Raw genomic sequence first — 14023 nt, forward strand, 5'->3', positions numbered from 1 at the left:
TTTGTCTCTTTTATTAAATCTTTTTCTGTATATTTTCTGCACCGTTTCTTTGATAAAAAGACAATTTTTAAAATTGTTAAAGGAGAACTATGGGGTTAGGGCTTTTCCCCATAGTTCTCCTTAGGGTAACGGGAGGACACAAACTAGCGTCCTCCCACCACCCTAGGCTCAGTATACCGTGAGCTACAATTATGTCTGGATCCGCCCAGCTGCGTGAGTGACAGCTGGCTCTGCCTCTGCCAGCTGTACCCGCCCCCTCCCCCATCCGTTCCGCCAGTCAGCGCTGGAGGATCGGAGCAGGGAGGGGGGAATAGAACTTAAAGTCTCCTTGCTGTATAGTGATCGGTCATATTCCTGCCTGAGAGGACAGCGGTATCACAGGCATTGTTTAAGTGTTTTGAATTGTCGCAGCATTTGCTGGGCACGCTCTGTGTTTCCGTTACAATAAAACACACGGTGGCAGTGGAAGTTTGGTGGGTAAAGGGTTAACTGCAGAGTTACCCAACCCTGGTGACGATCGCTCTCAGTCTGCTGGCCTGAGATAGTGTCCTGCGAGCTGGGAAATCTCTGCGCAGGGTGAGGCTGAGAGTGGTAACGCCACGTCCTGGTGACGCTCACGCTCGGTTCAGACTTGTGGATGGACACGTGGGATCGACGTACAGCGGGTCTGGGCCGAGTGTACGTCACACAGACAACCATATACAACACCCTGCTCATGGTAGGGAACCCTGACAGCATCCACTTTGTTGTATGAAGTGGAAATCGCAGCCTTCTCCAGGAGATGCACCATATGAATGAAAGAAATGTCCACTCAGTGACTTCAAAGCAGTGGAGGGTCTTTGTATTAAATAATTGGCGGTCACAAAACGTCTTGACGTATTTCATACCGGAAACCCTAATCATAGGGCCCTCTTATGACCCAGGCAGCAACAAAAATCTGATAGAAGCTCTAACCCTACTCTGCAAGTGTAAACATTTCGGCTGGAGTTGGGCTTTACATTAAAGTAACTGATTATATAGCAGCAGGGCAGTCATCAGAAATTGTGGGGCCCCTTACACAGCTCCCCACCAACACTCCACAGGCCCATCCACTGGCCATCTCACTGGGTCCTTCAGTGCACCCACTGTTTAACACTCTTACAACATAATATATGAGAATGAAACACGTATTCCATTTCATCAGTGCGTCCAATATTTAAGAGGAAGGAATTTTATTACGGCCAAAATCTATACAGCAAAAACTAATTGATTGGAGCACGGGCCGCCCCCCCAGGCTGCCCGGGGCCCCTTACATGTGTATTGGCCATACCCCCCTGATGGCGGCCCTGCATGGCAGATAGTTAGCTATATCTAGAGTGATAGGGCTGACCTAGACATGGGCAACCATATCCTTCAAACAGTACTGTATAAGACAAGCCTGTTGTGATTGGTATAGCATGATATAGTGCTGGGGTAGGCATCCTTGGAACTCCAGCAGTGGTGTGACTACAAATTCCACCCTGCCTCTGGGAGTCATGTCTGTGCTTGTCGGAGTCCTACAATGCCTTATGGGATTTGTAGTTCTGGAGTGCTGAGCTTTTCTACCCCTGGGATAATGTCTCCATGGAACAGTTCTTCTTATTCCTAGAACCCACCACCTGAAGGCAGCATCAATGTAATCTGGTAATCAGAAACAGGGATGGATGGGGTATGCCTATTAAACTCCTGGTTGCTGGGTCTCCCTCAACTCCCATTGGTTGCACCTGCTGACCTCCAATACAGAAGACAATGTTGATGTTGAGCTCACAAGGAGGAACCAGCAAGAGCTGCAGAAGACCCAGAAGATCGACACCCCTGGAAGTGTCAGTTTCCCGATGGACTAAAGAAGGATCATTCTCTTAGGAACAGAGTGACAGTCAGTAGTGCGGTGGCAAGAAAGGTAAATGTGCACACTCTTCTTTCACAGGTAGACCTTCTCTTAGGAACCGTACTAAGCCAACACGGCTGCTTCAAAGAGATAGAAACATTTACAGCGTTTCTAGGAAAATATACAATCACCGGCCACTATATTAGGTACACCAGTTCAATTGCTTGGTAACACAAATTGCTAATCGGCCAATCACATGGCAGCAACTCAATGCATTTAGGCATCTAGACGTGGTGAAGGCGACTTGCTGAAGTTCAAACCGAACATCAGAATGGAGAAGAAAGGGGATTTAAGTGACTTTGAACGTGTCATGGTTGTTGGTGTCAGGCGGGCTGGTCTGAGTATTTCAGAAACTGCTGATCTGCTGGGATTTTCACACACAACCATCTCTCGGGTGTACAGAGAATGGTCCTAGGGTTGCCACCTGTCCAGGATTCACCCGGACAGTCCGGGTTTTGAATGCTGTGTCTGGGTTTCATGGCAGCTGAAACCCAGACACATGATTTCAGGCAGACAAAGGCAACCAAAATTAAGATAGGGGCTATTGGCCCCCCACTAAAAATAGTTTTGACTGTGAGATTTACACATAAATGTGTGAAGCTATTAACATATGAATAAGCCATGACTCATTCTCTCAAAAAAAATTTCCGTGCGTCGCTAGAGTGTTTGGGTTTTGCTGGAAGAAAAGGTGGCAACCCTAAATGGTCCGAAAAAGACAAAATATCCAGTGAGCGGCAGTTGTGTGGACGGAAATGCCTTGTTGATGTCAGAGGTCAGAGGAGAATGGGCAGACTGGTTCGAGATGATAGAAAGGCAACAGTAACCCAAATAGCCACTCATTACATTCGAGGTATGCAGACTACCATCTCTGAACGCACAACACGTCAAACCTTGAATCAGATGGGCTACAGGAGCAGAAGACCACACCGGGTGCCACTCCTGTCACCTAAGAACAGGAAACGGAGGCTACAATTTGCACAGGCTCACCAAAATTGGACAATAGAAGATTGGAAAAACGTTGCCTGGTCTGATGAGTCTCGATTTCTGCTGCAACATTCGGATGCTCGGGTCAGAATTTGGCGTAAACAACATGAAAGCATGGATCCATCCTGCCTTGTATCAGAGGTTCAGGCTGGTGGTGGTGGTGTAATGGTGTGGGGGGATATTTTCTTGGCACACTTTGGGCCCGTGATGCAATCATGTCAATATGGACTAAAATCTCTGAGGAATGTTTCCAACACCTTGTTGGATCTATGCCATGAAGAATGAAGGCAGTTCTGAAGGCAAAAGAGGGTCCAACCCGGTACTAGCAAGGTGTACCTAATAAAAGTGGCGGTGAGTGTATATTTCTTCCTCTGTGTGTTTATGCCTTTACCTGCCAGGTTTATGTCCATATATTTGAACTTTTGTTCCCGTCTTTAGGCACGTCTCCAGAATGTCACAGCTGAACGGGCCAGAATAAAGGTAAACAAGTCTCCTGCAATGGGATGTTTTCCTGAGTCAACAAGAACATTTAAGCAAAGTCCTGCCAAGAGAAGGGATCACAAGGTGCCTCACACCCATGCCCATCAAGCATCCATCATGTTGAATGTTGTATATAATGATTCAATCAGTGAGGAGGCATAACATGGGCCAGACATGGGATCTGCATATGCGTCCAGCACCCGTGGAGACCTAGTCATAGAGTCACTTTTAAGAAGTTGAGCTAAAAAACTAAAATTACTTAGAGAAGGGAAAACAAGCCTGTAATACAATGAGGTGTTTTCCTGAGTCAACAAGAACCTTAAAGCATAAATGTCCTGCCAAGAGAAGGGATCACAAGATGCCTTACTTCCATATCCATCAAACATCCATCCTGTTGTATACAATTATATAACCAGTGAGGAGGCATAGCATGGGCCAGACATGGGATCTGAATATGCGTCCAGCACCTACGGAGACCTAGTCATAGCGTCATTTTTAATAAGTTAAGCTAAAAACTTAGAGAAGTGAAAACAAGTATCTTGTAATAAAAGGGGATGTTTTCCTGAGTCAATAAGAACCTTAAAGCATAAAAGTCCTACCAAGAGAAAGGGTCATAAGGTTCTTCACTTGAGTGTCCATCAACCATACATCCTGTTGAGTGATGTATACAGTGAAAAGACAAAGCATAGACTAGACATGGAATCTGCATCCAGCACCCATGGAGACCAGTCATAGAGCCACTTTTAAAAGTCTTAAAACTACTACTTAGAAAAGGGATCACAAGGTTCATGCAATATCCACTGGGTCCAATAATCAGCCCAATACTCACTATATGTCCGGCAAGCATCTATCATGTTGCGTGTTGCATTGCCTAAATGTTGCATACAATGACTCCCCCAATGGGCAGGCATAACATGGGCGAGACATGGGCTCTGCTTCTGCATCTAACACGCATGGAGACATAGTCATAGAGGTATTTTATGGAAAAAGTTAAGCCAAAAAAACAGAAACTACTTATAAATGAGAAAAGTAATGACTGAGAGTATCTGACCATGATTGGTTAGACATAGTCCTTGATGTGACCCTCAAGATTTTATTTATTATTATTATTATCATCATAACTTTTTATTATTTAGTTATTATATGGCACCTTCAGTTCGAGATAATATCTTACTTGCATTCATCCAGCATTGCAACAACCTTTTTGGGGGATGGGCACACCATCATTTTCTGTTTCATCTCCTGTAAACACAGAATTTTGTACAAGAATCCATCCATTATACAGGTTGTATTTCACTCATCACTGGTCACCTTGTGCTCTGTGCTTATTTTATTGCATTTTACTCTTCTCTCTTTTTTACTTACTCCGTGACATAAATAAGAATAAAATACACTGATTTCTTATTCTGACTCTATAATACTGCATCTTTAAAGTTTTACTTTACCTTTGTCATGCACTCCAGGGTCCTCAGAACATTAAAAAAAAACTGCACAGTTTGTTAAAAAGAACCTTTTTTTTTGCAATAGCATACTGGTAGACCATGTGCAGCCATTGCCAAGCCTTTCAGAAAAACTCCGATATAGACCACCCCTCACACCCATTATGCTTCGATGGCTTTGGAGAGCAAGCCCCCAGCACTGCAGGAACAACCATTCTGGCTTGCTTTCTCTCCCTCTGTCACAGCAGTGGCTGAGTTCCGTATTGTGTGACAGAGAGAGAGTAGGCCTGATATAAATGCCTGGGTTTAAAATGAGCCAAAGCGCCCATTCCTGTGGTGCTGGGTCACACTTCTAACATTGATCTTCGCTCTCTTGAAGAGTAACCTCTGCATATAGAATCTTCTGCATCTGACACTTCTGGTGGTGTCACATGATTGGTCTTCTTCTGAGTGTTGTGGATCTTTTGGTTGACCCAGGGTCGGATTTCCCACAAGGCCACCAAGGCCTGGCCCCGGGGCAGCAGGGAATAGAGGGGCGGCATAGCCACCGGGCAGGTAGTTTTTTGTCTACATTTAGCCCTGTTTCGGGCAAGCAGGGCTAAATGTAGTGGGGAGAAGCCGGTGTTTGAGTACAAGTGATCCCGGTGATGTCGCCGAGATCACTTGTAATATGTGTGCAGGTCTGTCCGGCCCCCTCTGCCCCTCCTCCATGGTCCGCCCCTACCTTACCTGGCTGCCTCTTCACACCTCCGTTCCAGCCATAGTTTTTGGGGTCCCCCGCTCCTCTTATCCCATTGATCATTGACCAATGGGATAAGACCGGAGTACCACGGCACATTCATTCAGGATGGGATCGGGAGCAGAGTAGAGAACGTCAGTTCTCCGTTCTGCTTCGTGTAAACACTGAGAGGGTAGAGCACTTGCAGCCTTCCCATCTCAGCTATCACAGGAGTTCCTGCACAGTGCTGTGTTAGAACTCCTGTTTTGGAGGCAACAGGTTCAATAAAGTGAACCTGTCACCTCCTACTGCTATGACACTGGGGCATGTAAATCACAGCAGAGAGAGAGAGAGAGAGTAAATCCAGCCCCGAGTTGACCCCTACATAATTACAAGACGCCGTAGTGAGATATGGGGCAGAAGGAGGAAACGCATAAGCAGGGAACCAGCCACCTGACACACCTGGTTGTGTCCAATTTAGACCTGGTGCACGCCTGAGTGGAAGCTGATCTTTGACCAATGGAAAAAGAGGCAGATTAGGAGAGGATCAATGACCAATAAGAAAAGGGGCAAAATGAGAGCGGATTGTTGACCAATAAAAGAAGAGCCAGAGAGAGGTGATCATAGGAGAAATAGGAGGCAGAGTGAGAAAAAGCTGATGGTGGACCAACAAGACAAGGGGTAGAGTAGGAGCTGATCGTTGACCAATGGGATAAGGGGTAGAGAAGGAGCTGATAATTGACCAATGGGATAAGGGGCAGAGTAGAAGCTGATCGTTGACCAATGGGATAAGGGGTAGAGTAGGAGCTGATCGTTGACCAATGAGATAAGGGGTAGAGTAGGAGCTGATCATTGACCAATGGGATAAGGGGTAGAGTAGGAGCTGATCGTTGACCAATGAGATAAGGGGTAGAGTAGGAGCTGATCATTGACCAATGGGATAAGGGGTAGAGTAGGAGCTGATCGTTGACCAATGAGATAAGGGGTAGAGTAGGAGCTGATCATTGACCAATGGGATAAGGGGTAGAGTAGGAGCTGATCGTTGACCAATGAGATAAGGGGTAGAGTAGGAGCTGATCATTGACCAATGGGATAAGGGGTAGAGTAGGAGCTGATCGTTGACCAATGGGATAAGGGGTAGAGAAGGAGCTGATAATTGACCAATGGGATAAGGGGCAGAGTAGAAGCTGATCGTTGACCAATGGGATAAGGGGTAGAGTAGGAGCTGATCGTTGACCAATGAGATAAGGGGTAGAGTAGGAGCTGATCATTGACCAATGGGATAAGGGGTAGAGTAGGAGCTGATCGTTGACCAATGAGATAAGGGGTAGAGTAGGAGCTGATAATTGACCAATGGGATAAGGGGTAGAGTAGGAGCTGATCATTGACCAATGGGATAAGGGGAAGAGTAGGAGCTGATCGTTAACCAATGGGATAAGGGGTAATGTAGGAACTTATTGTTGACCAATTAGAAAAAAGGAAATAGTCCATCGCTCAGGGGAAAACTTTCATATAAAGAAGCAAGGTCCTGGGACTTTTTAAGCACATGGTATAAGTTTATGTTTGAAAATAGAGATTTGGATACTGCAGTGACATCTACAAGTGCCAGATATTAGCAGCACTTATTGGGTTATTATTTTTAAGATTTAACCCCTGAGTTTAGTGTCACGTTAATAGAAGGATGAAAACAATTTGAACAATAATTTTGCAAATAATCCACGGGAATAAAAAGACCACAGGCACTCGGGATTTGTGGACTGCGGCTATCGGGAGTTTTTATGACTTGTCTTCTTTACTATGCAAATGTCCAACTTTATTACCTTCTCATAGACCCGGCTTTCCTGTACAGTGCACATGGCTGCTCTGTACTCCAGAACTCCACCCACCCAAGACATCACTACACGGGGCCCTCTTTACCTGGTGGCATTCCAGGTAGCTGCCTTTTCCTAGAAATGGTCCTAGTACATTTTTACATTTATACTCATTTATATTTAGAGACTCATTGTAAATGTCAAAGTGATTGGATGTTTAATTGTGATTGTTGTTTTAAATACAATGTTTAAACTAAAAAAATACAGAATTCTAGAACATTTGGGCCTGCAACAGTAAATGAAGCACATTGCGCTTGTGTGGGGTTCTGGACATCACGCCGGCCATTACATAAAGCGGAACTTATCCAAAATGGAATCCCCTGCATCGGAATCTGTTCCTTACCATATTCTGTAAAGGGATTTGGAAACATCTATTGCAGGTTGGGCTGTAGCTTACACCAGGGCTGGACAAATCCCAGGAGCCAGGTCGCCAATGTGCCATATAAATTACAGCTGGTGCCTAACTTTTGAGGTTTCCTCTAGTCATTGTTAATGGAGCTGGCTCCTAAAAAACATACTATTGGCTTCTGGATTGGACAGACTGGCTCCTGAAATCCATATTAATTTGTCCACCCCTGGCTTACACTAAGAAGAGATCCTGCTGGTTGGCATCCAAGCTGGACTTCTCCAGCACACCATTGGCATTCCTGGTTATACCATTGTATTACCATTGATGTGGTATTGTCTTGACTAGAACATAGTTTGGGTTTTTTGCGTCATTTTTGTTTGCGTTTGACTGATGGTCATGTTTGGGTGACCTCTGTGGTGCTAAAATGTTTTTGGATTAACATGCAGATAACTGAAAGGGGTATGCTGATGAGTCTGCCAGCAATAAGAACTTTGCACAACTTCCGGGGTCATCTTCATATATTGGCGACTTCCTCCAGGGTTGACGCTGCATTGTCCACAGCCTGAATGGCAATGGTTAGGTGGTGATGGGTGAGATCCCAATGTTCTCTCAGATTGGTCTCCACTGCTCTCTGATAGGCATCTGCAAGACCTGGGAAAGTGACCACGCTGGAGGTTCGGGAGGCCCAGAGCACATGGCTATAATGGACACACAAGGGAAGAGCGTGAATACATGAAGAACCCAAACTATTTACTTATATTATAACATGGTGGCGGGAGTGAAGAGACATTTGTGGTAATTTAAGTGAACCTGTACTGAAAAATTGAAGATTTGTTGTCTCATAGGAAATATAAAGACTATATATATATTTATTCTTATATTGAATATTTGTGTCTAAGCAGTACCATGAAAAATCTACCTTTGTCTTCCTAAAAAAAAAAAAAAAAGCAGTGTAGATCCTGGCATGTTAGTATGGGTTGGCACTGCTATGCCAACAGCCTCATAGCTGTGTATCTGCAGTGTGAGATCTGCTCATGAGACTAACAGAGGCAATGCTGCCTCTGTTAGTCTCATGAGATTTGGTGTTGTCACTACTGTACTGTTCACTCTGTAACCATCGCAGAGCCATTTACCAGTTACAAAACTGACATTTACATGGATTCTGTGCAAATAGGACAAACCTGAATGTTACCCTGTGCAGAATGAATGGTATTGTGGAAAGATACAACATTATGGTCACTAGATGGAGCTGAGGAGCATAGAAAATTAATCATTCTTTCCTGTGTTTATCAGCGCCATCTGGTGGCCATAATGTGGTATTTTCTGATAATTACATTCTGCACAAGTAAACATTTATGAGGTTATTCACAAAAGGGTGAAGGGTCTGGAGAAGGCAGGAGAAATTAACAATCTAGGACAACATAGCTGAATTGGAAAAATTATCCAATTAAGCTCACTTTCCAGTTCAGCTAAGTTGTCCTAGATCCCTGGTTTTCAACTCGTGGGTGGTGAGGTGACCCAAAAGTGGGTCACGAGCCTGTGTTCAGTGGGTCGCCGCATGCCTTCCACTTTTCTAGGTGAGAGGCTCCTCAGCCTCTCCTAGCACAGCACTGTCAGTTCCCACGCCAAGCAGCCATTCATATGCTGCTCGGTGCCGAATGTCAGCTTGGGGTGGGGCGGGCTTGAGCTATGGCCACGAGGGAGCTCCATCCATACATGCATTGCTTACAGAGGTACTTGGACCAGAGTGACATCACGTTCTGGCTCTACAGGGCACGCAAGGGAGTTGTACAAGCAATACACATATGGATGGAGCTCCATCACAGCACAGCAGCCCACACTGAATCCCATGCTGAGGATCTACACCAGTTCTCATAATGTAGGGAGACTGGCTGTCTGTCAGTGTTTCTGAGAGCCCATTCACACTAATACAGTGTGTTCATCGAACAGCCCTAGGCGAATAACGCACTGTGCCATGCAGTGGCGTAACAACCGGGGGGGCAGCAGGGGCGCGGGCCTCGGGCGAAAAGTGAAGGGGGGGCGCCGGCCGAAAATGGCACTTTCGGCTAACTGCCGAAAGTGACATTTTCCTGCCGTTTTGCCGGCGCGGCCGTGATTCCTTTCATCCCCGCTGGGACACAGAGCAGTGCCCAGCAGGGATGAAAGGAATCAGAGAGAAAATGACAGCCGGCCGAGCGCTGCGGGACGAGCGCTGTGAGCGGCCGGTGTCTTTCCTCCCACACCGCTCGGCCGCCTATCACAGTGCAGCAGAGCGGTGTGGGGGCGGAGACAGCCAGCGCTGTCACAGGAGGCTGGGCTCTCCTCTTGCAGCCTCCTATGACAGTGTGTGTCAGAGAGGAGAACGGGTACAAGCACTCAGTGATCAGTGATCGCTGAGTGTTTGTACATAATTGAGGACCTGGTATGTATACTATATCCTCAATTATGAATGAATGGGAGTGATCTACATCTCCTCCTGTTCATTCATAATTGTAGTTATAGTAAACATACCATGTTATCAATGAACAGGAACACTCATAAAGGATTCCTGTTCATTGATAACAGGGGACACAGAAAAAGAGATTGAGGACTCTGTGTCCTCAATCTCTTTTTCTATTTTTAAAGGGAAATATCAGGGGTCTGTTTAGACCCCCAATATTTCCCCGAAGCCCCTAAAAGTAAAGTAAAAAATAAAAAAATTTAATAAAAAATGTAATTAATAAATAAAAATTAATTTAAAAAAATGAAAAAGTTTCTAAAAAAATAAAATATTAAAATTTGAAAAATTAAAATAAAAACATGTGTGTGTGGGGGGAGGTGCAGGGTACAGTTCCAGTGGTTGTTTATATAATGGGGGGGCGGGGCGAAAAAAAATGTCTGCCCCGGGCGCCCAGAACTCTGGTTACGCCACTGGTGCCATGCAATTGCACCTACTACACATTCTGGTGTGGGAGGTGCGTTGCCATTCACTCCATACACACCTCCTGCCCACAGTTCAATCGCCCGCACCAGAACGCGCCGTACTCCAATGCAGTGCGTTCCAGTGCAGTGCGACTTGGGTCGCGACTTAATGACCGAGGACAAATGTGGGTCCCGAGGTTACACAGATTGAGAACCACTGTCCTAGATTGTTCACTTCTCCTGCCTTCTCTAAACTCTTCACCCTTTTGTGAATAACCGTGTTGGTTTTGCCCATTGGCTCTGCAAATTTCTAATAACTAGACCACTATTTGTCTGTAACACATTTTTGGAGTGCAGGTGACTTTTACCATTGAGATGGGTGAAGGGGACCTCGAAAAAAAAAAAGTGGACCTTGATATTTTAGTACAAGGTCCACTGCAAGTTAATTTACTTAAAGTGGTGTGGTTAGGATACAAAAAGGATGTTGTTATCAAATTTTCTTATTGTTCAGTGATAATGGGGGATGGATCATCTCACTGGCATGCAGCTCACTGATGTCACTGGTTGCCAGGAGCTGGGTGGGATGCCGGCCACAGCCTCCCAGGTTGCTTAGATGGGCTGGTAGATGTGTATGGTCCTTACATATCTCCCCGTCCGGCTCTTAGCAACCTAGGATGCTCTAGCCATAAAGGGGGCAGCAGGCAGATTGCGAACATTGTGCATTGGCCATGTCGCTGTGCCTGCCGGCCCGCACATAACCCAAAGAGATGCCGCCTGAGGCAACATGGATTTCTTGACTTCTGGGCTAAGCCATAGCTTCCATGCCCCTTCCAATGAGAACGCTCTTACTAGTAACAGCGGAGTTCTCGATGGACAATGGGGTGGTAATGGGTGGGATAATGTGTACCTAGTAATGCCTTCACTAGACCTGGCCATATACTCTACACTCACCACACACAAAACTATGTATTATAAGGGCCTACCTTCACAGCCCATTCAATCCAATCAAGCAGGCCCTTGCACTACACTTGGTAGCTTTATAAAGGATAGGCTTGTTTTAAGCAAAGTTAATTTAAAAAAAAATAAAAATAAACCACGTACCTGAAATACAACTTGTCTGTAAAAGCAAGATCATTAAGAAATGCTCGTTCCAGGAGCATGAGCTGGTCATTAATCCTTCGAATGTTATAAGGCCTGAAAGTAACAACAGACTTGTTTTAATCTGAGAACCTTGCAAGGTGTCTTCCTACCCTCCTTGTTCACTTTCATTCATTTTCCCCCCAATCCTCTAGGCTCCCACAGGCCCCTGAGCTCCCACAGGTCCCTGAGCTCCCACAGGCCCCTGAGCTCCCTGAGTTCCCACAGGCCCCTGGATTCCTGGACACCCCTCAGGTTGGAGCACAATATCACGCAGCTTCCTATGAAGATCCAGCCACTGCATAGAGCACTGTGCCAACTGGTTCACAAGTGGGGTGGCCCTGTGACTACAGTCATTTGTCTGTGTCCAGACCAGTCCTGTCACTTGTCTGTGGAGCTGATCCTGGGATCCTTCCGGCCATTTGCCCAGACCAACGGAACCAGACGTGCGACCATTTCTAATGTACGGTCGCACGTCTTCCGTCGAACCAGCATGCTAGAAAACCCGCCGAGAATCGTACGAGTTAGTTTCGTGCTGGTTCGACAACTGCCGAACGGGCCGGTGTGCGCACGTTTGCAGTCATCGTAAGCCTGCCCCTAATTACAGTCATCGGAAGCCCGCCCCTCAGGGGGGCGGGCTTGCGATGATCGCAAATACGATCTGCCTGTCCAAGATGGGCAGATCGTACGTTTTTTTAAGTACTTTACAACCCTTGCAAGACAAAAGTCTTGCAAGGCCTCCAGTCCTGGGGCCAGGTGTTACCAATGACCAGCTTGGGCTGAGAGCAGCCTTATTAGGAGTCTGGACCAGAGTTGAGTGGGAGTTGTGTGTGTGGTGTGAGAGCTGTGTGTGTGCAGGAGGCACACGGCCACAGCAGACTCAGCTGCGTGCTGGACTCAGGAGAAACAGCCGGGGAAGGCTGGGAGAGGTCAGGAAGGTCGGTGACCCAAGGGACCTGTTGGACATCGCTTAGAGAGTCCGTGATCCACTGCTGGGAGAGCAGTGTATCACACAGAGGTGTGCTGAGAGGCTTAGGCTGGGTGCACACCTAGGCGTATCGAATATGCGCGTTTGTCACGTGTTTCGTGCTGCGCGTTTTTACCGCGATTCGCTGAGGGCTATCTGGCTGTATCCCAATGGATACGCGCGGCAAATACGCCCCAAAGAAGCTCCTGTACTTCTTTGGGCGTAGGGCGTTTTGCAGCGCATTCCTACGCGCTGTAAAACGCCCAGGTGGGAACCATGCCCATAGGCAATCATTGGTTTTCACATCATTGGTTTTCACATGTTGAGCGTTTTACAGAGCGTAGGAACGCGTTGTAAAACGCCCAGGTGTGAACCAGGCCTTGAGCTGAGGAAAGCTACTAAGGACTCCATATGCTACTAAGGACTGTATATGCTGAAGAAGGCTGATTCTTATAGGAAGTACATCAAATGTTGGCCATGGTGTGAGCAAAAGACTGTCCTTTATGTTGCTGCTGGAAGCTGTCTTGTGCAACAGGAGAAGTCTACCATGTTGATGAAAACAGACTGTTTGTGTTTGCCCTTAATAAAGCTGTGTTTTACTTGAATTTCCTGGCTACAGTGGAGTGTCCTTGTTACAACATGTAGTAAGAGTTCTTTCACACAACACATACAATGTACTTTTTACGAACATTTTTGGGTAACACGGGTGTTTTCTTTGTCCCTTTTTATATTTTGAAACATTGAGAACTACACAAAGACTTCATGTGAGTATACCCCATGTAAGCATAAAATACATTTAAAAAAAGGTTATGACTCCCCATGGCCGCACTCCCCTAGACATCCATCCTGTACTTACGTCTTATCTGACTCCTTTAAATTCTTAATCTTATCTTCCAAAGCTTCGGCAACGTTCCTGTATCTGGTAATAGCCGCCCTCAGTGGAACTACGACACAAAATGATCTGTTTAATACAGCTGCTACGGGAAAGAGTTTTATCCTTTGGAAAATATTAGGATGTGCAAGTTGCAGCAATTTCTGGGGAAATATGAACCTTCTTCCACTAGAGGTGAGCACAGGACTGGATCAAAGCCGGTCTGAATCTGAGCTTCTCCAATCCGGGAAGAGCCATGGGCACTTCTTCCCGATCAGCTCAGGCTGGACATTCCCTAACCTGCAGCTAGGGCAATCCCTACAACAAGGTAGCCTGAGACTGTTGCCTCAGGCAACATCACATGGAGGGGGGGGGGGGGGGAGAAGGTTAGCGTCTCTTT

At 46.2% G+C, this 14023-nt stretch overlaps 1 protein-coding gene across 1 annotated transcript in view; it reads right to left on the minus strand.

Annotated features, from left to right (window-relative positions):
- Positions 1 to 8221: 8221 nt before the first annotated feature.
- LOC108795527 (N-acetylated-alpha-linked acidic dipeptidase-like protein) overlaps positions 8222 to 14023 on the minus strand; it is a 45148-nt gene continuing 39346 nt past the window's right edge. The window contains exons 17-19 of the mRNA XM_018566808.1: positions 13609 to 13696; positions 11750 to 11842; positions 8222 to 8445 (exon numbers count right to left, since the gene is read on the minus strand). Of these exons, the coding sequence (XP_018422310.1) occupies positions 8262 to 8445; positions 11750 to 11842; positions 13609 to 13696 (365 nt within the window). The 3' untranslated portion in view covers positions 8222 to 8261. The remainder of the gene's footprint in view (positions 8446 to 11749; positions 11843 to 13608; positions 13697 to 14023) is intronic.

Source organism: Nanorana parkeri, unplaced genomic scaffold (assembly GCF_000935625.1).
Source record: "Nanorana parkeri isolate BGI_ZX_2015 unplaced genomic scaffold, ASM93562v1 scaffold977, whole genome shotgun sequence".
In the NCBI taxonomy this organism is placed as follows: domain Eukaryota; kingdom Metazoa; phylum Chordata; class Amphibia; order Anura; family Dicroglossidae; genus Nanorana; species Nanorana parkeri.